We start from the raw sequence: 26,361 nt of genomic DNA, 5'->3' as shown, positions 1-26,361 counted from the left end.
AAAAAGGTTATAAACCCAGGCACGGTGGTACGTGCCTCTAATGTAGCACTCCAGAGTCTGAGGCAGGAGAACTGCAAATTGCAGCCAGTGCTACCTAGTTAGATCCTATCTCAAACAAAGCAGAGTAAACAAAACTATACAAAATAATATCAAATTTAACTGAAGACTATTTTATCTAGAAATGCCAGAGGAACTGGAGGCCTCTACTCACGGAACAATAATTTTCAGTCCTGGCTTGCCCATTTGGACTTCTCTTAAGAGAAATGCAGTGGCAAATGGAGGGAAGAGAACTCAGGCTAATTCCATGTAGTATCTGAGACCAGAGAAAGGCGTTGTGGCAGGGGATGTTTGGTTATTGGAAACCCAGCATCCATTGCTCACCTGGGAGAAGGAGGACAGAGAATAAGAGAAGGATAAGAAAGAACATGGAAGGAGGACAGAGGAGAGGAGATGCTGCCATTGAGATGTTATATAAATATCACTTCCTGACATCCTTATAACTAGCTGTGCTGTAACAGCCTGTCAGTGAGTATGCAGGATTATTAGATGTCTACTGCTGTTAAAAGTAATCTGTGCTGGGTGCTGGTGGCTCATGCCTGTAATCTTAGCTACTCAGGAGGCTGAGATCTGAGGATCATAGTTCAAAGCCAGCCCAGGCAGGAAAGTCTATGAGACTTATCTCCAATTAATCACCAGAAAACGAAGTGGCTCTGTGGCTCAAGTGGTAGAGTACTTGCCTTGAGCTGAAGAGCTGAGGGACAGCACTCAGGCCCAGAGTTCAAGCCCCATGACCCACCAAAAAAAAAAAAAAAAAAGGTAATCTGTATGTAGAATCATATTAAAATAAGCCTTCAGAATGGAAATAAATTTGGATAATGAAGTTTCAGATCCCATTACTGATTTTGGCCCACATACATCTAGAGCTGCAAATGGTCATTTGCCCTGGTATGGGAAGAGTCTGCCAGGATATAAAATCAACATGAAGAGAAGCAGAGCTGAGCAATGGAGACAAGATGGTTCCAGGAATATTACTTGGATTGTGGGGTTCTGCAGAGCTAAATTTGCCCCTGGACTTCCCAGGATTTGGGCTAAGCATTTCCTTTTTTTTTTTTTTTTTTGTCGGTCGTGGGGCTTGAACTCTGGGCCTGGGCGCTGTCCTTCAGCTCTTCAGCTCAAGGCGAGCGCTCTACCACTTGAGCTACAGCGCCACTTCCGGTTTTCTGGTGGTTCATTGGAGATAGGAGTCTCACGGTCTCTCCTGCCCAGGCTGGCTTTGAACCGCGATCCTCAGATCTCAGCCTCCTGAGTAGCTAGGATTACAGGCGTGAGCCACCAGTGCCTGGCTTTTTTTTTTTTTTTTTTTTTTTTTTTGCTTAAGCTAGTTAGTTTGATTTGCATTTCTGACGTTTAAAGACTCTTGTCTGATGCATTCGTTTATTTTGTTTCGTCTTGCCTTTTGGGGGTAAGGGGGCAATACTGGGGCTTGAACTCAGGGCAACATTCTCCCACTTGGCTTTTTTTTTTTTGCTCAAGGCTGGCACTCTACCATTTGAGTGACACCTTCACTTCTGGCTCTTTGGTAGTTAATTGGAGATAAAAGTCTCAAAACTTTTCTGCTTGGGCTGGCTTTGAAAAATGACCCTTAGATCTCAGCTTCCTGAGAAGCAAGGATTACAAATATGAGCAATTTGTCCTCTGCATTTTTGTTATCTCTTCATCCTCCCCCATCATGTGAGGCTGAGGCCTCATCCCATCAAGCAGGCAGTAAGCAGGCATCAGGACTCAGCCTGAGAGGGTTTACCATTCCACAACTGAAACTTTAGGACCAGCTAAGGAAGTCTGAGAGTCTGAAACCTAGACTGAACTCAGTACCTTCCACTTCCATTTGCCGGCTAGTGTTCAACTAACCAAGTCATACCTCCAATCTCAGAGGCCTCCTTTTCTTAAAAAGAAAAACAAATTTGTTTTAAGTAGTTATACAAAAGAATTGCCACTCAACAAAGCAGTTCATGAATATACCTTGATTAGTGTCAAAAAAAAAAAGGAAAGGCAAGGGGAAGGGAGGGGGAGGGGGAGGGGAAGCAACATGAAACATACCTGGGCTGTCTTTCTTTTTCTTTCCCTTTTATTCTATCTGGGGGCACAACCTATTGAGTGGTACTGCCCCATATTCAAGGTGGGTCTTTTCTCCTTAATAAACCCTTGAGAAAGTCCCTTAGACACTGGTGTGCTTCCAAGACTTACCATCACAAATACCAACTGTCATTTCTGTCTATGGCTCTCCCCAGCCCCCAAATCTTAGCTTCCTAACTGCATAACAGAGATATGTGAAGAGGTCTAATGTGGCAATATAAAAGACATAGAGTGCTATATGAAAGACACATCTATGACCATAGCTATTCAGGAGGCTGAGATCTGACGATTACAGTTCAAAGCCAGCCTGGGCAGAAAAGTCTGAGAGACTCTTATCTCCAATAAACAACTCAGAAAAAGCCAAAAGTGGTGCTGTGGTTCAAGTGGTAGAGTAATAACCCTGAGCAAAAGCAGCTCGGGACAGAGCCCAGCCCCAGAGTTCAAGCTTCAGGACCAGCCAAAAAAAAAAGACACTTTCATGATTCCTTTGCTTTTCACATATCTGTTTCTTTTTTTGGTCAGTCATGGGGCTTGAACTCAGGGCCTAGCTGCTATCCCTGAGCTCTTTTGCTCAAGGCTAATGCTCTACCACTTTGAGCCACAGCTTTACTTTCTGTTTTCTGGTGGTTAATTGGAGAGAAAAGTCTCATGGACTTTCCTGCCTGGGCTGGCTTTGAACTGCGATCCTCAGCTCTTAGCCCCTAAGTAGCTAGGAACAGGTGTGAGCCAACAGGGCCCACATACTTTCACATATCTGTATTTCAATTGTTTCTTTTCTTTCTTTCTTTCTTTTTTTTTTGGGGTCCGGTCGTGGGGCCTGAACTCTGGGCCTGGGCGCTGTCCCTCAGCTCTTCAGCTCAAGGCTAGCACTCTACCACTTGAGTCACAGCGCCACTTCCGGCTTTTTTCTTTTTGCTTATGTGGTGCTGAGGAATCGAACTCAGGGCCTCAGGCATGCAAGGCAAGCGCTCTAACACTGAGCTAACTTCCCAGCCCATGTATTTCAATTATTTCAAAGTACATATCCAAGCATGAATTGTAATTCCTGTATATGTAAGCAAAAAAGTGCAAGAGTGACACCCCCCATTAAAATTAAAATACTCCCCTGTACCCACACATCTCCATTTTCCTTATTTAATGCTCATCTAGAACAGGTAGTTTTTAGGGCACCAGTGTCACTTAGGGTCACTCTAGCATTAATACAAAAAGGCCATACATAACAATGAAAAGAAACCAGGTTTCTAAGAAGCTTACTAGAGCAGGAGAGTGTCCCTGGGTAGCTCTGAATGTATGCCATCAAGTTCTCTATAGCAACTATTGCTGATCAGATGTAGAGTTAAGATGACAGGAACTAAATCTTACTCATCTTGTATCCCATATAATACAGTGTTTGTTCTTCATACAGTTATGCTTACTAAACATTCACTGAATTAATAACCACAAACTATTTCTGGATAATGAGTCATCCCTAAAAAATCCAACTTCCTCGCCTTTGAATATTCCAAGTGTAAAAGGATATGTCAATACTAGAGAAAATTTAGAATCACCTGAAATGGGCAGTTTATGGACATACATGAGAAGCCTGAATTTGGCATAGAGGAGAAACAATATGTCATTTATTTAACTTAATATTCAATATTCTAGTTTCTTTTTTTTAATTTAATTTTATTTTATTTGTGAACATACTGTACAGAGGGGTTACAATTACATGGGCAGGATAATGCGTACATTTCTTACCAAGCATTGCAGCCTCCTCTTTGTTTACCCTTCACATCCCTTCCCAGCCTCCCTCCTCCCCCCCTCAATATTCTAGTTTCTACAGTAAATTTCTTTTCTTTTCCCTTTTTTTTTTGTGTGTGTGTGTGTGTGTGGGGAGGGCAGTAATGGTGCTTGAACTTGGGGCCTACGCACTACCCCTGAGCTCTTTAGCTCAAGGCTGGAACTCTACCACTTTGAGCCACAGTACCACTTCCAGTTTTCTGGTAGTTAATTGGATATGAGTCTAACAGATTTTCCTGCCTGAGCTGGCTTTGCACTGTGATCCTCAGATCTCAGCCTCCTGAATAGGATTACAGGTGTGAGCCACCAGCACAGAGCTTCTATAGTAATTTCTGCTGTTGAGAAAAACCAAATCACATGAAAACAGTTTTAAGACTTCTTTCAGTTCCAACATCCTAGGTCAGCAGGGATATCACCAGGGGAATATAGATTTGGCCAGGAAATATAACCGTGATATGAAAAGAAGCTCTACACATGTCTCTAGCAGTCCAGAGTTAAAATTGTGGATAAAATTCTGAATAAAAATCTATGGAAGGGGCTGAGAAGGTGGCTCAGTGGTAGAGTGCTTGCCCTGCATGCATGAGGCTCTGGGTTCAATTCCTCAGCACCACATAAGCAAAAAGAAAAAAGCTGGAAGTGGCACTGTGGCTCAAGTGGTAGAGTACTAGCCTTGAGCTGAAGAACTGAGGGGCAGCGTCCAGGCCCAGAGTTCAGGCCCCACGACTGGATCCCCCCCACCAAAAAAAAAAAATCTATGGAAGAAGCTGGGCACCAGTGGCTCATGCCTGTAATCCCAGCTACTCAGGAGGCTGAGATCTGAGGATCACGGTTCAAAGCCAGCCCAGGCAGGAAAAGTCCCTGAAACTCTTATCTCCAATAAATCACCAGAAAACCGGAAGTGGCACTGTGGCTCAAGTGGTAGAGTGCTAGCCTTGAGCTGAAGAGCTGAGGGACAGCACCCAGGCCCAGAGTTCAAGCCCTACATCTGACTCCCCCCCCACCAAAAAAAAAAAAATCTATGAAAGAGAAGATAGCTTCTTGTGGTCCCACAGGGCAAAAGAGACAGAAATAATGTATTAGGGCTGGGAAGGTGTCTCAGTGTAGAGTGCTTGCCTTGCATGCATGAGGTCCTGGGTTCAATTCCTCAGTACCACATAAGCAGAAAAAAATGGAAATGGCACTGAGGTTCAAAGTGATAAAGAGCACCAGCCTTGAGCTGAAGAGCTGAGGGAGACACCCAGGCCCAGAGTTCAAGCCCTACATCTGACAAAAAAGAAAGAAAGAAAGAAAGAAAGAAAGAAAGAAAGAAAGAAAGAAAGAAAGAAAGAAAGAAAGAAAGAAAGAAAGAAAGAAAGAAAGGAAGGAAGGAAGGAAGGAAGGAAGGAAGGAAGGAAGGAAGGAAGGAAGGAAGGAAGGAAGGAGAAAGAAAGAGAGAGAGAGAGGGAGGGAGGGAGGGAGGGAGGGAGGGAGGGAGGGAGGGAGGGAGGGAGGGAGAAAGAAAAGCAAAAAGAAATAAGTGTATTAAAAACTATCTGAGCTGGGCGCCAGTGGCTCACACCTGTAATCCTAGCTGCTCAGGAGGCTGAGATCTGAGGACCTCTGAGGACCTCGGTTCAAAGCCAGCCCAGGCAGGAAAGTCTGTGAGACTCTTATCTCCAATAAACCACTAGAAAACCGGAAGTGGCGCTGTAGCTCAAGCGGTAGAGTGCTCGCCTAGAGCTGAAGAGTGCAGGGACAGTGCCCAAGCCCAGAGTTCAAGCCCCATGACCGACCAGAAACAAAAACAAAAACTATCTGGTGGGTCTGGGAATGTGGCTTAGTGGTAGAGTGCTTGCCTAGCAGGCATGAAGCCCTGGGTTCCATTCCTCATAAACAGAAAAGGCTGGAATGGTGCTGTGACTCAAGTGGTAAAGCACTAGCCTTGAGTGAAAGAAGCTCAGGGACAGTGCCCAGGCTGAGTTCCAACCCTAGGACTGCCAAAAATAATTAAATAAATAAATGCCAAAATTAGACAAAGTCATACAATAACAGCAAACAAGCCTCACAGCAGCTCATTCTCTGACTGGATTAAGGTAACCTATCACCACTGTTATTTGCCTAACAGTGGGGAAAATGTCATTTAAAGCATGTACAATTCGTCTACACCATTTAGCATTTGAATTACTAAGCATACAAAGAAACAGAAAAGAAGGAAAATTGACAATAGAAGCACACAGATAATTCAGTTAGTAGTTACAGTATTTGTTTATTGAAACAGGGTCCACTGAGTAGTTCAGGCTGGCCTGTAATTTGCTATGTAGCCGGTGGTGGTTTGGAACTCAATCCTGTCAGGCACCAGTGCCTCATACCTGTAATCCTAACTAGTCAGAAGGATGAGGATCACAGTTGGAAGCCAGTGCAGGCAGAAAAACTTAGGAGACTCTTATCTCCAATTAACCACCAAAATGCTAGTAGTGGTTCTGTGGCTCAAGTGGTACAACACTAGTCTGAGCAAAAAAAAAGCTCAGGGACAGCACCCAGGCCCTGATTTCAAACCCCAGGCCCTGTATTTAAAAAAAAAAAAAAAAAATCTATGCTCTTAGATGTTACAATAGAGGTTACTTTGAGAGAATGACTGGGAGTCAAAAAGAGCTTCTATGGGACTTGGCTTCAGACTTGATGTGGAAGCTATTGTATGGGTCTGTTTGGTTTGTGAAAATGTGTCAAGCTATAAACTTATGATACATGTATATGTACATGTATTGAAGGGGGAGAGGCTGGAAAGAATAAACAGTTATCAACGAATTGAGGATAGTAGTCAACTCTATAAAGGGGAATGAATAAGGCATTTCAAAGTACTGACAATGCTCTATTTTGCAATATACATTGTATGTATTCTTTAAACAGAAAAATGTTTTAAATACTTTTGAATAATTTCAAAATGAAATTAAAATCAAATATTCTACTAAATGCAAAAATAAATAAATAAACTAAATTTCTAACCTGGTATGGTCCTGTAACCATTAAGCAAAGTAATTACAGCTATTCAGAAGAAGGAAGATCCTGAATTCAAGGCCAGCCCACACTAAGTAAGTGAAATTCTACCTCAAAAAATAAAAACAAGACAGGTAATGGTGGATCACACCTATAATCCTAGATATTCAGAAGGCTGAGATCTGAGGATCATGGTTTGAAGCTAACTCAGGCAGAAAAGTCCTTAAAATTCTTACCTTTAATTAACCAACAAAAATCCTACAAAACAACAACAGCAAAAACCCAAACATGAAATAAATTTAAAAGGAAGTGAGGGTATGAGTTAAGTAGTAAAACACCAGCCTTGAGCAAAAATATCAAGCAAATCTTGAGACCCTAATTCAAGTCCTAATAACAGGTCAAAAATCACCAGGCACTGGGGGCTCACACCTGTAATCCTAGCTACTATGGAAGCTGAGATCTGAGGATGGCAGTTCCAAGGGCAGGAAAGTCCCTGAGATTCTTTTTTTTTTTTTTTTGGTCAGTCATGGGGCTTGAACTCTGGGCCTGGGTGCTATCCCTCAGCTCTTCAGTTCAAGGTAGCACTCTACCACTTGAGCCACAGTGTCACTTCTGGTTTTCTGAGTGGCTTATTAGAGATAAGAGTCTCATGGACTTTTCCTACCTGGGCTGGCTTTGAACCCTGATCCTCAGGTCTCAGCCTCCTGAGTAGCTAGGATTAGGGGCATGCGCCACCGGCGCCCAGCATCCCTGACATTCTTATCTCCAATAAACCACCAGAAATCCAGAAGTGGAGTTGTGGCTCACAGTAGAAAAGCAGTAGCCTTGAGCAACAGCATCCAGAACTGAGTTCAAGCCCCACAATTAACTAAACAAATAAATAATAAAAAACACAAGTGCTAGGGTCATAGCTGAAGTGGTTAAAACATTCGACTACTAAGCATGAAGTTCTAAGTTCATATTATATACTTAAAAATAAAAACTTCCAAGCTTGGTGCTGGTGGCTCACACCTATAATCCTAGCTACTCAGAAGGCTGAGATCTGAGGATCATGGTTCAAAGCTAGCCAAAGCAGAAAAGTCTGTGACTCATCTCCAATTAACAAGCAAAAAGCTGAAAGTAGAGTTGTGGCTCAAGTGGTAGAGCACTTGTCTTGAGCAGAAAGAAGTCACAAACAGTCCCTAGGACATAAACTCAAGCCCCAAGACTGGCAGGAAGAAAAAAAAAGGGGGGGGGAGAGAACCAATTAGAAACGGCCACATAACTTTTTTTTGCTTCTGTGTTAGTGCTGGAGCGCTCACACTTGCAATGCGGCCACTGCTACTGAGCGGTGTCTCCAGCCCCTTTCTGTACTAGTCAAATTCACAATGGATAAAAGATCTCAATGTAAGACCTGAAACCATAAAACTACTACAGAAAGGAAGAGAAACATCAAAATTTCCCAGCACTAGTAGGAACTTTCTGAGTAAAGTTCAGCAAGTCAAATAAAGAATTAACCAAAGCAAAGCATAGCATAGCAAAGAACATAGTCAACAAGCTAAAAAGACAGCCCACAGAATGGGAGAAGCATCTTTGCCAGCTCTATGCCAGACAATGACCTAATGTACCAAATACACAAAGAACTCAAGAAACTGAACCCCCAAAGAATCAACAGCTCAACTGATAAATGAGTAAATGAGCTAAATAGACTTTTCTGAGAAATAGTAGTAGTAAAAGTGGCCACTAGACAAAAGAAGAAATGCTCAACATCTCTGGCCATAAAGATAATGCAAATAAAAACAATGCTGAGGTTCCATCTCACTCCAATTATAATGGCCATCACCAAGAATATAAACAACAACAGGTGCTGGCACAAATACTTGGGGAAAAGGAACTGATATACTGCTGGTTGAAATATAAACTTGCTCAACCACTTTGGAAAGCAGTTTGGAAACTCCTCAAGAAACTAAACAGAACTACCCTATGATCCAATACCACCATTCTTAGGCACTTATCCAAAAGATTACTATCAGGCCAGGCACTAGTGGCTCATACATCTGTAAAAGCTTAGCCACTCAGGAAGCTAAGAGCTGAATACTGAAGTTCAAAGCCAGCCTCAGCAGGAAAGTCTGTGAGAATCTTATCTTCAATTAACCACAAAAAACCAGAAGTGGAACTGTGGCTCAGGTAGTAGAGCACTAGCCTTGAGCTCAAAAGCTCACAGACAGTGTCTAAACCCAGAGTTCAAGCCCCAGGACTGACGAGTGGGCAGGCAGGTGCGCGCATGTGCGCGCGCGCGCGCGCGCGCACACACACACACACACACACACACACACGCAAATCAGAATGCAGTAAAACCACTTAAATGCACAACTGTGTTCACTGTTGCACTATTCATCACAGCCAGCATATAGAAACAGCCCAGATGCCCCTCAATAGACAAATGGATCAAGAAAATGTAGCATTTGTACACAAAGAATTTTCACTTATCCATTAGAAAGAATATTATATCATTTACAAAGAAATGGATAGACCTGGAAAAAATAACATTAAGTGAAGTAAATCAGGCCCAGGGGCACAAAGGATGCTAAACCTAATTTATAAATGTACAAGTAAACACATACAGGATTGTATGTAAGTATACACAAATATATTAAGTATGGTATTTGCAGGAAAAAAATGGTGAAATTCCTTAGAACTCACAGTCCAACAAAATGAATACCAGGAAACTGGCACTGAAAGATATAAAAGGGAAACCAAGGGGAGGGAGGTAGACAAATGAAGAAAGGGAGAGAATGTAGTAATACTCTCTGAGGCATAACCTAGAAAGCTGAGGGGAAGGACTGGTTTGGGAGGGATATCAATCAAGATACACTGTACTTATAAACTTATCTGTATAAAGACATTTTCTTACCAAACCATAAACAAAAACTATACAGCAAAACTGCCCCCACTGTTCCAAACTGTCTTTCAGGTTAAGACCTATCAACCTTTCAAAGGAATCAATGATTCCAATTTACAAAAGGAGGAAAGGAAAGGGAAAACATCCTCTCATTTTATAAGTGTAAGCTGAGATAGGTTCAGCATTGACAGACTGAAAAGAAAATTTCAAACAAAGGAAGTATTTTCATCATCTCTGAAGGAAGTATTTTCATCATCTCTGTTGAAGCATTAAGGAGCAGTACCCTGAACTAAGTTTTTTTTGTTTTGTTTTGCCAGTGTGGGCTTGAACTCAGAGCCTCAGCGCTGTCCCTGAGCTTCTTTTGCTTAAGACTATTGCTCTACCACTTGAGCCACCGTGCCACTTCTGGCTTCTTCTGTTTATGTAGTACTGAGGAATCCAACCCCAGGCTTCATACATGCTAGGCAAGCATGCTACCACTAAGCCACATTCCCAGCCCTGAACTAAGTTACTGACTCAAGCTAAATTGTGGCCATAGTGAATTCTGTATGTATTTCTCTACTCTGTGGGCTGGACTTGTGTTCAGTGGTAAATTAGGTATTAAAAGACAAAATGTATTGTTTTGCTTGCTTTGCTTAAGCTGTGCAGCAAAATCTTTCCTTCTTTAAAAATATTATAATAAATTATTTCTTTTTTAGAATTGTTTTTAATGAGTTCTACATGGGTATTTATCTCTAAAACTCTACATTTTTCATTACCTACATTTAGTAATGCTAATATGGGAACATGATCATTCATTCCAGTTACTTAGTACAAACTTGCCAGTTAAACCAGGTGAGTCACTGGAGGTAAACCATTACTCTTTAACTCTAGAGCAAACCAGGTTCAGTCATTTTCCTCAAGAATTTCATTTTAGGGGCTGGGAAGGTGGCTCAGTGGTAGAGCGCTTGCCTTGCATGCCAGAGGCCCTGGGTTCGATTCCTCAGCACCACATAAGCAAAAAGAAAAAAGCCGGAAGTAGCACTGTGGCTCAAGTGGTAAAGTGCTAGCCTTGAGCTGAAGAGCTGAGGGACAGTGCCCAGTCCCAGAGTTCAGGCCCCACGACCGGACCAAAAAAAAAGAAGAATTTCATTTTAAGGTTTTAATATGAAAGTAAACCCATCTATTTAAGTTTTTAACCTAAATTTTTAGTTCCCATTTCATTATATCTCAATGATTAATCTAGAGATTTATTTATTTGCCGGTCCTGGGGCTTGAACTAAGGGCCTGGGCACTGTTCTTGAGCTTCTTTTGCTCAAGGCTAGAGCTCTACTACTTTAAGCCACAGTACCACTTCTGCCTTCTTCTGAATAGTTTATTAGAGTTAAGAGTCTCAAGGCCTTTCCTGCCCAGGATGGCTTAGAACCACAATCCTCAGGTCTCAACCTCTTGAGCAATAGGATTACAGGCATGAGCCACCTATGCCCAGCTTTTGTTTTGTTTTGGTGGGTTTTATTTTTTGTTTTTTGTCAGTTGTGGGGCTTGAACTCTGGGCCTGGGCGCTCTCCTTCAGCTCTTCAGCTCAAGGCTAGCGCTCTACCGCTTGAGCCACAGCAATATTTCTGGTTTTCTGAGTGGTTTATTAGAGATAAAAGTCTCACAGACTGTCTTGCACAGGCTGGCCTTGAACTGCTATCCTCAGATCTCAGCCACCTGAGTTAGCTAGGATTTAAGGGGTGAGCCACTGGCACCTGGCTTGTTTTTTGTTGTTGTTCTTATTGTTGTTTTTTTAAGTCAGTTCTCACTACCAGTTTGGGATTATGCCTAGAATTCACAATCCTCTGCCTTACCATAATGAGTGCTGAGATTGTAAGTGTATAATAGCAAATTCAGTGATCCAGATTTTTTTTTGGGGGGGGGGTCCGGTTGTGGGGCCTGAACTTTGGGCCTGGGCGCTGTCCCTCAGCTCTTCAGCTCAAGGCTAGCGTTCTACCACTTGAGCCACAGCGCCACTTCTGGCTTTTTTCTTTTTTTTTGCTTATGTGGTGCTGAGGAATCGAACCCAGGGCCTCATGCATGCAAGGCAAGCACTCTGTCACTGAGCCACCTTCCCAGCCTAATCCAGATTTTTTGAAGTAAACTGCACTAAAAGAGACAGCTCTCTAATATCAGGGAAATATAACAGTCCATACATAAGTCTTGTTTGTAATATACATATTAATTTCATGAGAGTTCTACAAACTGTTACTTTACATATGAGAAAGACTAAAACCTGCAGAAGCAAAGTTACTAGCCTTAGCCCATGCATATCAGGAACTAAGACCTGGGTCTTCTGACTCCAAGCCAGCATTCCTTCAAGTTGGCTGTAAGCTTCCTTTCATGGTTCCCTTCAAATTTCAGCATATCCTCAGACTAGTTTACTCATTTCTTCTTTCACCAACAATTCTCTAACGAAACAGAAGTAAACATCAAACTAAAGTTACAAATTTAGTTATTCAAAATAATTTTGTAAATACGATGGCTAAATATTATCTACTACTTTAGGGTGTACTTCCTATGAACAAAATAAGACCCTATTCCTACATAATTCCAATGTAGCCTTTAAACTCACTACCATGGATATATTAGTCTAATCCCTAGCTATCAGTCTAGTTTTACCAACTGTGCCAATTCAGAATTGTATACTGCATGTAGTTTGGCATGTCATATCTTTGTCTTCTGCTGAGTTTCATGACCTTAGTATTTTTTGAGGTTTCCAGATTGGTTATTTTGTAGAAATTCTGTAAATTAGAATTTGGCCACCATTGCTTCATGCTTCAACCAGATTATGCAAACACTTGGTAGTCCTTATTCAAGAAATAGTTGGTAATTAAAAAATTGTATCAAAATCAAATGGAAGTAGGCAAAAGGTAGCTGAGCACTTCAAAACAGATATACAAATGGTTAATACAAGATATTCATCATTAATTATGAGAGAAATATAAAGCGAAACCATAATGTGACAGGACTTCCAAATCTATAAGATGAGATGTAACCAAAAAGACTGACAACACCATGTGGCTTACACCTGTGATCCTAACGACTTGAGAGACTGAGATTGGAAAAACAGGTTTCAGGCCAGCAAGGCAGAAAAGTCCATGAGGACACCATTTCAAAGACAGGAGACCAGAGATTGCAGTTTGCAATCTATATATAAGTGGGTCTAAGAAGAAATTGAAACCCTGTCTCAAAATAACCAATACAAAGAGGATAGTCTCAGTGGTAGAGCCATCTAGCTGCCTAGCAAACATAAGATTCTAAGTTCAAAGCCAGTACTGCTCCCCATGAAATCCCTGACAAAACTAAGTGTTCATAAAAATAAAATAAGCTGGGCGCTGGTGGCTCACACCTGTAATCCTAGCTACTCAGTAGGCTGAGATCTGAGGATTATGAGAGGCCAGCCTGGGCAGAAAAGTCCCCAAGAAGTCATTTATCTCTAATTACTCAAAAACTGGAAGTGGTACGGTGGCTCAAATGGTAGAGTATTAGCCTTGAGCACAAAGAAGCTCAGGGACATCATCCAGGCCGAGTTCAAGCCCCACAAACAACCAAAATAAATAAAAAAAATTATTTCACACATAGTCTCCTAAAAAACTTAGGTGCTGGTGGCTCACCAGGGACAGTGCCCATGCCCAGAGTTCAAGCGCCAGGACAGGAAAGTACAAAAGAAAGAAGAGAAAGAGAGAAAGAGAAAGAAGGAAGGAAGGAAGGAAGGAAGGAAGGAAGGAAGGAAGGAAGGAAGGAAGGAAGGAAGGAAGGAAGGAAGGAAGGAAAGAAGGCAGGCAAGATCGAAAAGAAAGGAGGGAGGGAGGGAAGGAGGGAAGGAAGGGAGGGAAGGAAAGGGAGAAAGGGGGAGAGGGAGGGAGAGGGTAAGAAAGGAGAGAGAAAAAAACATATACTATCCTATAATCCAGCAACCACACTCCTAAACCAACACAAATAAGAACATACGTCAACACTTATAAAATTTTTCAGCAGCACTGTTTACAATGGACAAGAACTGGAAACATTCCAAATGTCTAAGATCTGGTTTATTAATCCAATTAATTACTATTTGCTGACAAAAAGCAACAAAACTACTGATTTCAGCAACAGCATGATTGAATTGTAAAAGCATTTCAAGTTAGAAAAAAAAAATAGCTGGGCACTAGTGGCTCACACCTATAATACTAGCTACTCAGGAGGCTGAGATCTGAGGATCTCTGTCCAAAGCAGGCCCATACAAGAAAGTCAGTGATATTCTTACCTCCAATAAACCACCAGAAAACCAAAAATGGAGCTGTGGTGCAAAATGGTAGAGCACTAGCCTTGAGCTTTATAAAAGCTCTGGGACAGCACCCAGGCCCTGAGTTCAAGTCCCACAACAAACACCACCACCACCACCAACAACAACAAAAAACTGATATAAAAAAAAAAGCCTCATCTTGCACAGTCCCAGGTCAACCAGGCAGAAAACCCATGAGCTTTTGTCTCAATGGAGGAAGTGGGCTTTGGTGGAATGTGAAAAATAGTCCTGATGGTCCTGATGGCACACCCAGGCAAGAAGCAAACCCTATCTCAAAAATAATCAGTGCAACTGGAGAAAGCAAAGGAAATGTAATTACTTCTTATGAAATATACAACACCTTAATAATTTTTTAAATTACTAGCACAGCTGGGGTTGGTGGCTCATACTTAAAATCCTAGCTAATCAGGATACTAGGATCTGAGAATCACAGTTTGAAGCCAAGTTAGGTAGACAAATCCCAGAGGCTTTTATCTCCAACTGATCAGCAAAAAGCTATAAGTGAAGGTATGGCTCAAGTGAGCCATGAGCAAAAAAGCAAAAGCAACAAGCATCAGACCCTGCTTTCAAGCTCTACTACTGAGAGAAAAAAAGTACAAAAAAGAGCTAGTAGTACAACGCTTGCTAGCTCAGCAGTAGAGGGCCTACATAATAAGCACAAGGACCTGAGTTCAAACCCCAGTACTGGGGAAAAAAAAACAAACAGATTTTGGGGTCCTGACAAAGTTCAGCTCAATAGTTACTGGCTCTGAACCAAAGATATTTTAACTGACAATTTCCTTATCTGTAAAGTAAAATAAATAAATAAATAAATAAATAAATAAATAAATAAATAAAACCCCAATGATTAGGAAAAGAACAAATTTGACTACTGTAAGGTCCACTCCTGGATGGCAAGCAGACTCCACCCTCCTTGCAGCAAAGTCTCCGCCCAGTACCTGAGTTATCTAGGCAACTGGCACACCTGGAAGAGGTCACATCTGCATCCCCTGAGGTCACATCTGAATTTGATGTGGCCACACCTTTCTCTGCCCATACCCTAGATAAGGCCTAGCCCAGGCCCAGATGCCCTCTTTTCTAGCTCTTTTCTCTCTTTCCCAGCTCTCCTTCTTTCTCAGCTCTCTCTCTCTTTCCCAGCTCTCCCAGCTCTCTTTTGCCAGCTGCATGGAGTGCCAACCTGGCCTCGTCCCAGCAGGTCTACTGAATAAACCTACCCTTACCTGAATACCATGTGCATGGTGCTGTTCTTACTCGGCTACCTCTTTTTAAAAACCTAACAACTGGGGCTGGGAAGGTGGCTCAGTGGTAGAGTGCTTGCCTTGCATGCATGAAGCCCTGGTTTCGATTCCTCAGCACCACATAAGCAAAAATAAAAAAGCCGGAAGTGGCGCTGTGGCTCAAGTGGTAGAGCACTAGCCTTGAGCTGAAGAGCTGAGGGACAGTGCCCAGGCCCAGAATTCAGGCCCCATGACTGACAAAAAATAAAAATAAAAAAATAAAAACCTAACAACTACTTAAAGCAAGACAGGCTCAAAAGTACTCTCTGTGAGTTGTCATAGCATATCCCATGGAAACACCCCATATTCTACTTTCTAGTTCTTACTGGCCATGTGTTCCAAACTTGGAGTTCCCCAAAGATAGAAAATCTGAGAAGGACCTTGGAGAATTATATATGCTGTTCGTTTCTTATTCCTAAAGCACTGAATTCTTTTCCCAAAGGGACTCAATCTGCTGATTCTACTAAGTACACATGTTAAGATGATAGATGAATAGAGACAAAACAAGAAAAAGGAAGGAGACTGGAAAGTGAAAGAGCACAAAAAGGAAAAAGCAGGATTGTTTCAATGAGGGACAGTATGCACTGCAATGAGATTTCCCCAACTGGCTAAGGTTTGCGGCCCCTCAGAAAGGAGGCTGTTTGAAATTCACAGACAGAACACAAGCTTTCATTTTTAGTTGGGGAAACAGAAACCCATAAATAAAGCTTTCTCCTCCCGTGGCTCTCCTCAGATTCCAGAAAGCCTGGTGTCAGAATCCTCTTGGAATATCTTTCCTTCTGGCACACAGTACGTTAGGCAACTAGCCTTTCTTTTTTTTGGGGGGGTGGGGGTGGGGGTCTGGTCATGAGGCCTGAACTCTGGGCCTGGGCGCTGTCCCTCAGTTCTTCAGCTCAAGGCTAGCGCTCTACCACTTGAGTCACAGCACCACTTCCGGCTTTTTTTCTTTTTGCTTATTGTGGTGCTAAGGAATCAAACCCAGGGTCTCATGCATGCAAGGCAAGCGCTCAACCACTAAGCCACCTTCCTAGCCCTGCAACTAGCCTTTCTGAGTAGTAAGAGAGACAGTCACACTGGATATGTTCCTAGGCACCTCAGTGTGAAAAATGGAGAGAAAATGGAAAAAGTAAATGATGGTAAGTGGAGCAGGCTGCATATAGGGAGTTATCAATGTTTATTGGGGAAACCCAATGCTTTTTAATTAACAAGTACTTTGTGACCAAAGCTGTGAATAAATTATACATGGTTCTTAGTAAAATTCACCTTGAACGCTTTTATCAAGAATTTTCATAATAGCTGAGAACTGAAAATACTCAAATTCATGGGAATAATGTGACAGTTACAGACAACTAATTAGGGATGCTATTAATATAAAATTAATTTTGTTTTTTGAGGTGCTGGAGAATCAAACCCATAAGAATCCATTTTATTCTTTAGTTTTATTCTAAACTCTATTCAGAAATACTACATTTCTTGCTGAGTATGTAAGCTTGTCTCCTCACGTGTTTAGGCTTCAAAAAGGGTTTATAGCCGGGCACCGGTGGCTCACGCCTGTAATCTGTAATCCTAGCTACTTGGTGGCTCACCCCTGTAATCTTAGCTACTCGGGAGGCTGAGATCTGAGGATTGTGGTTCAAAAGCAGCCTGGGCAGGAAAGTCTGTGACACTCTTATCTCCAATAAACCACCAGAAAACCGGAAGTGGCGCTGTACCTCAAGTGGTAGAGCACTCGCTTTGAACTGAAGAGCTGAGGGACAGTGCCTAGGCCCAGAGTTCAAGCCCCATGACCTACAAAAAAAAAGGGGGGGGGTTATATATAAGAGCCTGTGGCTCACGCCTGTAATCCTAGCTACTCAGGAGGGGAAGCTCTGAGGATCATAGTTCAAAGCCAGCTGAAAAAAACTAAGTCTATGAGACTCTTTTCTCCACTTAACCACCAGAAAAAATGGAAGTGGCACTATGGCTCAAAGTGGTAGAGCACTAGCCTTGAGCAAAAGCCTCAGGGACACCACTGCCCAGACCCCAAGTTCAAGCCCCAAGACCAACCAAAAACAAAAACAAAACAAAACCAGAAGAGTTTGATGACACAGACCACTGAATTTGTTTGGAGTACATATATGAACACTGCTGTGAATCATGTCTACAAGCTCTGTATGCAAACAATCTGATGGTGAAGAAAAAATATTAAATGACAGGATATGAAAAACAGTCCTCTACAAATTGCATCAATAACACAGCTATAATCCCTGATTAGTTTACATTACTATTCAGATCTTGAGTGTCCCTGCTTGGTGTTTGATATTCTTGTCATTCGCCCACCAGTTGATCTTGTCTCAGGCACACTTTTGAGGACAGCATTTGCAAAAAGAAAGCAGAATCATAATCACCATAGTTGGCAAGTTTTAATGCACACTAGAAGAATTTTCTATAAGACTGATACAGCAAGCCCCTTATATCAAGAGGCTGCCACAGCTGCATGAAAAGGGCATTCATCTTGTTAGAAAATAAACTGGTTGATAGTCCTAAGGTGTGTAGTTTGCTTGTTTGACCTATCTAAAATAGAAGATTCCTATGCAATTAGCTTTTCTCCATAAAATCCTTTTGCACATAATGAAACCAAAGAAAGATGCTGACTTAGAAGCCTAAAAAACAGCACAATAAAAGTGTTCATGTTGTTGGCCTATCATGTTGCTGGGCTGAACCAGGCAAAACCTGGTTCAATACAAGTCATTCAGTCAAGGGGAGAAAACAGTAGCAACCTAAGAGATGGAGAATCTGGTACACTTTCCTGCTGGACTCTAGCTGACTAAAGGCAAAGGGCTGCCTTAGAAGCAAACCATGGGAACAGTGGCTGCATACCCATGAAGGTATAGGCTTTATCAGCAAGTTGTGAAAACTTATGGTGACTAATATGGTACTATGAATTATTAGGGATCCTGAGGCTTATTTTTCTGAATGTAATGCTAAAGGGTAAGTTGCATTCATTCAAACTAATAAAGCAGGAGGAAGCACTATTCGTTTCTAGATCAATCATTTCAGTTGTACCTGTTAGGATATGTAAAGAGAGTAGATTCCAGAGCTCAGCATTTTCAAGTAGAAGATAGTTTAGATTTCAACTCAGTCTTGAACATACCTTATTGTCTAAAAACCATGTTCTCTAAGAAACATATTAGAAAAGTAAGGAAACCAGAATGCTTGTTCACAGTTGTTTGGTTTTTTGTTTGTTTTGGTTGGTCATGGGGCCTGGGCACTGTCCCTCAGCTCTTCAGCTCAAGGAGAGCGCTCTACCACTTGAGCCACAGCGCCACTTCCAGCTTTTTCTGCTTATGTAGTACTGAGGAATCGAACTCAGGGCCTCCTGCATGCAAGGCAAGCACTCTACCACTGAGCCACCTTTCCAGCCCACAGCTGTTTTTTTAAAAGCAAATTACTGTATTTTTATAGTAGGAGGGAGAAGATGTGTTAAAACGTTTTCTAATGAAGCCAAATATTTAAATGAATGACAAATGTGTGTAGAACAAACAAAATAAACCAATAATGATCATCATTTATGTAAGAAACTAAAGACATTTTATAATATAAACAAACTAAATGCTTTATTAAAAAATATTTATTTCCATATAAAATTACAGTGGCAGTATCTTGAGGTTTTATAAGTATTTGATAATTAAATAATGTAAGTTCCATATTTGTTTTAGAGCAATATGAAGTAACTTAGAAACTTTGTTTATATTGACTCTTTCAACTTTAAAAGTGCTGCAAAATCCAGGCTCCAATGGTTCATACCTGTAATCCTAGCTACTCAGGAAGATGAGAGCTGTTGATCACAGTTTGAAGTCATCCCAATCAGGAAAGTCCACAAGACTCTAATCTCCAATTAACCAATTAAAGTTGGAAGTGGAACTGTAGCTTAAGTGGCACAGTGCTAGCCTTGAAAAAAGGCTAAGAGATAATGCCAAGGTCCTGAAATCAAACCCAATACTAGCAAAAACAACAATGAAAACTGTTGGAACAATATTAATAAAAGTTTATCTATTTTAAAAAAAGGCATTAGGGCTGGGAAGGTGGCTCAGTGGTACAGCGCTTGCCTTGCATGCCTGAGGCCCTGGGTTCGATTCCTCAGCACCACATAAGCAAAAAGAAAAAAGCTGGAAGTTGCGCTGTGGCTCAAGTGGTAGAGCGCTAGCCTTGAGCTGAAGAGCTGAGGGACAGCGCCCAGGCCCAGAGTTCAGGCCCCACAACTGGACCCAAAAAAAAAAAGGGGGGGCATTAGGCTAACAAGGCCAGGTGCTGGTGTTAGTACCTATAATCTTTGCTACTGAGGAGGCTGAGATCTGGGGACTGAGGTTTGCTTTTTGTCGGTCACAGGCTTGAACTCCAGGCCTTGGCGCTGTCCCTCAGCTCTTCAGCTCAAGGCAAGAGCTCAACCACTTGAGCCACAGCGCCACTTCCGGTTTTCTGGTGGTTTATTGGAAATAAGAGTCTCATGGGCTTTTCCTGACTCTGAACCATGATACTCCAATCTCAGCCTCCTGAGTAGCTAGGATTACAGGTGTGAGCCACTGGCGCCCAGCTTGGGGACTGAAGTTTGAAGCCAGATCTGGCACACAAATCTGAGGGACTCTTATCTCCAATTAACCAGCAAGAAAGACAGAGGTGGAGGATTGTTTCAAGTGATAGAGAACCAGCCATGAGGGCAAATGCTGAGGGTGAATATGGTTCAGTGGTAGAGTGCTTGCCTAGTATGCATGAAGTCCTGGGTTCAACTCCTCAGTACCACATAAACAGAAAAAGCCAGCATTGGAGCTGTGGCTCAAGTGGTAGAGTGCTAACCTTGAGCAAAAGCTCAGAACAGTGCCCAGGCCCTGAGTTCAAGCCCCAGTACTGGCACAAAAATAAACAGTAAAGTAATTAAAAAAAAAAATAAGGATACAAGATACTTATGTATGAAAAGCTAAATAGCTCAGCCGGGCAACGGTGGCTCACTCCTATAATCCTAGCTAGCTACTCAGGAGGCTGAGATCTGAGGATCATGGTTCTAAGCCAGCCTGGGCAGGAAAATACATGAGACTCTTATCTCCAATAAACCACTAGAAAACTGGAAGTGGCGCTGTGGCTCAAGCGGTAGAGCACTCGCCTTGAGCTGAAGAGCGTAGGGACAGCGCCCAAGCCCAGAGTTCAAGCCCCATAACCAACCAAAAAATTAAAACTGGAAGTGGCACAATGGCTCAAGAGGCAGAGTGCTAGCCTTGAGTTGAAGAGCTGAGGGACAGCATTCAGGCCCAGAGTTCAAGCCCCACCACAGACAAAATAAAATAAAAGCTAAATAGCTCATAACAAAACTAAGAATTTGAACTCCAAACTTCATGTCTATGTCAATGTCTAGAGTCTTTATATAAGTCAGGCTATGTTACTTCAATTCCTGCCTTTCAGAGAAGTGGTACAAACATTTAGCAGAGTTCTAGAGAAGATAACAGCAGCACAAGTAGGCAAAGTTCACAGGGAGAAGCTTTTTGCAGGGGTGGGCAACAACTAGCCTATGGACACTATAAAGCCAAGAAATAATCTGGTACATGGTAAAATGGACATGTATGCTTCTCACATACCTATATTAAAATTTTTATATAGCTCTCAAATGATGTTACAGATATCCAAATGGCTCTTGGCATAGGTCAGGTTCCCCATCCCTATTAAGAGATATGGAGGGCTTGCACAAAACTCTGTGCTTTCTAGGTTAGATGGGTATAATACTGGCATCTCAGCAGTATATTCTCCAGTGGAAGGATTTCATCATGCACTATGGTTCATTTAGCATGTCTGTCCCATTACATAGATTCTGAAGGCCTATAATATATATGTTCCCAATCTTTATAAAAATCCTCTTCTCCACATTTCCAAATGCCTGTGAAGAAAGGGGATTAAATCATCCCTTCAGAGTATCACTAGATAAGAATTAAGCAGGACTAGGGATGTAGCTCAATGTCAAAAGAGCTTGCCTATACACAGGAAGCTGAGATCTAAGGATCGCAGTTCAAAGCCAGCCTGGACGGGAAAGTCCGTGAGACTCTTACCTCCAATAAACCATTCTGGAAAACAAAAGTGGCACTGTGGCTCAAGTGGTAGAGCGCTAGCCTTGAGCTGAAGAGCTGAGCGACAGCTCCCAGGCCCAGAGTTCAAGTCCCATGACCAACCAAAAAAAAACAGTGCTTGCCTAGCATATGTGGATCCTGGATTCTATCCTAGCACTGAAGAGAAGGAGAAAAAAAGAGAAAGAAGAAAGAAAAGAGAAGGAATAACGGGCAGAAAACAAAAGAAACACAGCACAGGGGAATATAAACAAAATTGAGTAAGGAATTGGCAAAAAAGGGTTATGACTCTTAATGACTCTCAGTAACTTCTAAGATTAATAGATAATACTCTTTAGGAATTGGCCCTGTTGCACTCCACCTTCTCCCTTAGTGTTCTGTAACTCCAGTCATTCTAACTTGTGGTTTTCCTGACCTAGAGTGCTATGTTCATATTTCAGTGCCTTTGCATGTTCCCTTTGCCTAGAAAGCACTTCACATCAAAACCAAGCTCAACAACCCGTAAAGCCACATAAGACATCTCCACATCCTTCAGTCCTTTTTCTCCTAGCACTTCATAGTCCTCCCTTAATGGTCACTGTCTCCTGGACCCCTTTAATTACATGCACTTAATCAGTTCTCTGATCTCTGACTCTTTATTTTCCTTGGTGTGTTTTCCATAACTTATTTTTTATTGACACCAGAAGGCAAGCATTCCTTTTAGTTCTCAGGCTTTTTTTCCTAATCCTAATCTACTCAAAAACTCCAACTAGTATCTCTATAGAGATTTCCCCACAAAAGTCACTCAATATTTCAAACTCAATTTCTCCCAGACATTCACCTTAGTTAACAAGTATACAGCTTAAATGTCTCCTCTTATTCCTACCATTCCTCCCTTGTACATACTTCTCACCAACTCAGGTTCCTCTTCCTTTGCTGCTGCTGCTGCTTGTTCATTTTTCCTGCCAAAGTGATGTCTTTGATTCTCTATTCGACCTTAGTCATTCCTCCACCCTGTACTGAGACTTGAACTTCAGGCCTTAAGCTTCCTCAGCTTGCTTGCTCACAGCTGACACGCTACAACTTGAGCCACACCTTTAGCCTGGCTTTTTGCTGGTTAACTGGAGATAAGAGTTGCTTGGACTTTTCTGCTCACACTGGCTTTGAACCACTATCTTTCACAGGTTTCAGTCTCCTGAATAGCTAGGATTACAACCATGAGCCACTGATACTCAACTTCTCAGTGGTTAACCTTTCTGGACTAATAAATTCCTTTGAAAATCTACTGAATTCTCTTAACACTTGCCTCCATCTGCTACTGTCCACTGCTACTGAACTTCTGCACCTATAGATAGTTACAATGGCCTGATTCTTTAATACTTTTATCATTCTCACCAGTTTTGAAATATCAACACCAAAAATTTACCTCTTTCATGTTAATGCTGCCAGGCGCCCATGGCTCATGCTTGTGATCCTAGCTACACGGGAAGCTGAGGTATGAGAATCATAGTTCAAAAGCAGCCCAAGCAGGGAAGTCCATAAGAATCTTATGGACCACCAAAAAAGCTGAAAGTAGAGCTGTGGCTCAGGTGGTAGGGTGCTAGCCTTCAGCAAAACAAACCAACAAAAACCTCAGGGACAGTGCCCAGGCCCTTAGTTCAAGCCCTAAAATGGGCACACGCACGCACGCGCGCGCTCACACACATACACAAAGTTAATACTACCCCCTTGCACAACCACACAAATTCAGTCTTGCCATCAAAATCCTCTACAGTCTGTTACCTAAGTACTTTTCCAGGATTAGATTCCACAGCTCAAGCTGTCACTTGCTCCTATTATCTGCCTATCAAAATCACACCCACTCTTAAAGGCACAAGTCAAACTTCAGTCTTCATCTTCATATCCTTCACATAACAATTAGGAAAGAGTCTTGAACAAATTACCTATATTACCTAATGAACTAACCCAGAAAATGAAAGAAGTAATTGCTGAAGAACTGTTAGAAATCCTTAAATCCTTCTGGAAGAATTAAGCTTGTAAAAACCAAAATCCAAACGTTAATATTACAACTAAAAAGCCTTCCTATACTCAGCACTGTTGATCAATTTTGATCAAATGCTAATAACATGCCATTTAGAGACTCAATTTACACTCAGACATATCATCAACATGAAGATAGATAAAAGGTTTTTTGGACCCAGGATTCAAATTTCAATTATACTTGCATTTTAAATAAAACTTGCAATTTACTTAAGGAGAATTTAGCAACTTCTAAGTGGAGACTTACAAGGCTAAATAAATACACAACAGCAATAAAATTAGCTCCCAAACTAAACCACCTTCAGACAGACTTTTTGGGGAGGCAGGGAGCTGACATGTGTTAAGATACTTTTCTCTTGATCCATATTTTAAACAAGTGAACTTTGTTAAAAATGAGAATGTGAGGGGTAATGAGCTGCTCACAAGACACATTTACTGGCACACTCACCAGCAGATGCAAGAGCAACGATCTTCATGACAGACAAGTGATGTTTTGGACAACACTTTCTCTCCATTACTCTGTTAAGTCCTTGTTTCTTTTAGGGCTAGCCTAATTTAATTTGCTTTTGGCTTCTAAACCTGTAAAGTCAAGTTTAATGTTCAGTGTTGTACACCGTGAGGCATTTTGCTCTTAAGAAAACAAAAACCTTCAGGAGTCAAGATCTTTTTAAAAAGAACATTGATTATTCTATCTAATTAAGACAGTTGGTGATACATGCCCTCCTTGACATAATTAAGACTATACCAATTTGAATGCATTTCTGAAACAGACTTGCTTATAAGAGTGAAATATGCTAAAATTATGAATTATTAATATAACTCTTAAGGAAAGCAGGGCATAATGGACGGAGCTGTAGCATTTCAAACTGGATCTCAGCTTACAATCAAAAAGTCTGACTCTAAGTTACTCGACCTTGAGAAATGGCTTCACCTGCAAATCTTTTCCTTCCTCAAGGTGGCTAGCCAGGAATAATTAAATCATGTAGGTAGCACACTACCACAGGGCACTCAGAAGATTCGTTTACTTCAACACAAAAGATACTCACAACTTGATGTAAGAGATCTATTTCCACAAGTCTTCAAAAACACTACAGCTAGTTTGTTCTAGTAAAAACAATACTGTCACCATCATTTCTGAGAGATGTGGATCAAGATAAGAGCTTGCATGGGATTGTGCAAGATCATTACAGATATACACACACACATACACACACACACACACAGAGAAACAGAGAGAGAGATATATCACTAAAATGTTAACAGGAAATATCCACAGTAATTAAGCAAAAACATCTCTTAACATTTACGTTAAGAGCTCACAAGGGTTAAGGGGAGGAAAAAAAGGCGTCAAATTAGGCCCAACTCCAGATCTTTAATTCATCAAGAGAGTGATTCTGGCTTATTCTTCCTGAAGCACAAACAGTATGATATTAAAATACAATTTAAAAACTTCGAGGTTCAAATATTCCACAACCAGAAATGGTGACACTAACGCCTTTTCAGAAAGCCTGCGCAGAAAAGCACTATTAGCACCAATGGAGGTATTTATGGAAAGCTGATCGCAGTACTGAGGCAAGAGGAGGAGGGAAAAAAATAATCATTTCAATTTTCTGCACATACAAACCGAGGCGAATGGCTTTCAAAACCACGGCCGTCCCGACCACTACCGAAAAAGCGTCCTGTGGAATTCCCGGTCTTACAATCGAATACCAAAAAGAAGACCATGACACTTCCAAACCAGGGGGGTTTGGTGGGGGGTGTCGTTTCCCTTCCCTTCTCAGGGTCCAGAACTCAAAGTATGCTTTGGAGGAATCGCGTCTCGAGGGTCTCTGCGTCCTGGCCTCCACCTCTCGAGTGCCTCCCCCACCCCCCAACGGCGACTGAGAGCCGAACCGGGAAGCACCTTCGAGTAACACCCCAACTGCGACCCGCCCCGCCCCTCCCCATCCCCGGACGCAGACCAAGGAGAAGCCTAGGGTCGGGGTCGCCGCCGCGCCAGAGGCCGAGGGTTGCGGGGCGAGGCCGCAAACTGCGTCCGCCGCCGCCTCAAGCGGAGGGGTGTCCAGGCGCGGCTGGATCTGAGGGTGATGGCACTCACCACACCATGCCGTAGGCACCCTCGCCGATGTACGAGAGATTGGTGTAGCGCGGTCCCACGTCGAACACCTGCCCGCGGACCATCTCCGGGCCCGCGCCCGCTGCCGCCGCCGCCGCCATGTTGGCTGCCCAGCCGCCGCTTCCTCCGCCGCTCTGGGCTCAACGCTTCGCGATCTCCGCTCAACCTCTGCTGCGCCTTCCGAAGAGACTGTGCCGTCGCCCCTGCAGCCGCCGCGGCTGACCGGGAAGGAGGAAAGAGGACGACACTCCAGAGGTTAAGAGCTGACCGCAGCTCGGACCTTCTCTGCCAGGCTTGACTGACGGGCGGGCCGGCGGGCGGGCGGAGGGAGGGGCACGCGCCTAAGGAGGCGCAGGGGCGGGGGTCAAGAAACGTGCGCGCGGATTGGCTTGTAGTAGTCGGGGGGCGGAGTCTCCGCGGATGGACGGAAGCCGCGAGCTCTGGGAGGAGCACTGCGGCGGCGGCAGTGGAGAAGGAGGCGGCAGCGGTGGAGGGGGCGCCGCCCGGCGAGGTCACGTGTGTTCGCGGGCGTGCCGCGCGCTTGGTGGCTCTTGAGAAGGTGTGGGAGACCGGGATGGGAGAGACCGAGCCTCGGAGACACCGCGGTCTGAGAGACTACCAGGGGACGGCACGCCACGGGAACAAAATCCCAACAGTCAGAGAAGGCCCTGGGCCTGCGCGTGAGGCCGGACGAGGTACCACACACACTGGCCCCTGTACTCTGGGACCCCATAGCTGTGAAATCTCTGGAGGCCTACATACTGATGAATTTGGCCTCCGGACTAGGATAGAAA

The 26,361-nt window shown here is 42.8% G+C and overlaps 1 protein-coding gene across 1 annotated transcript in view; it reads right to left on the bottom strand.

Annotated features, from left to right (window-relative positions):
* Mapk1 (mitogen-activated protein kinase 1) overlaps positions 1 to 25,896 on the bottom strand; it is an 88,944-nt gene extending 63,048 nt beyond the window's left edge. The window contains exon 1 of the mRNA XM_069994257.1: positions 25,550 to 25,896. Within this exon, the coding sequence (XP_069850358.1) occupies positions 25,550 to 25,668 (119 nt within the window). The 5' untranslated portion in view covers positions 25,669 to 25,896. The remainder of the gene's footprint in view (positions 1 to 25,549) is intronic.
* Positions 25,897 to 26,361: the final 465 nt, after the last annotated feature.

This window comes from Dipodomys merriami, unplaced genomic scaffold (assembly GCF_024711535.1).
Source record: "Dipodomys merriami isolate MVZ:Mamm:240054 unplaced genomic scaffold, mDipMer1.0.p SCAF_45, whole genome shotgun sequence".
NCBI classification, from domain to species: Eukaryota; Metazoa; Chordata; class Mammalia; order Rodentia; family Heteromyidae; genus Dipodomys; species Dipodomys merriami.
This window is presented reverse-complemented; position numbering and strand designations above follow the sequence as displayed.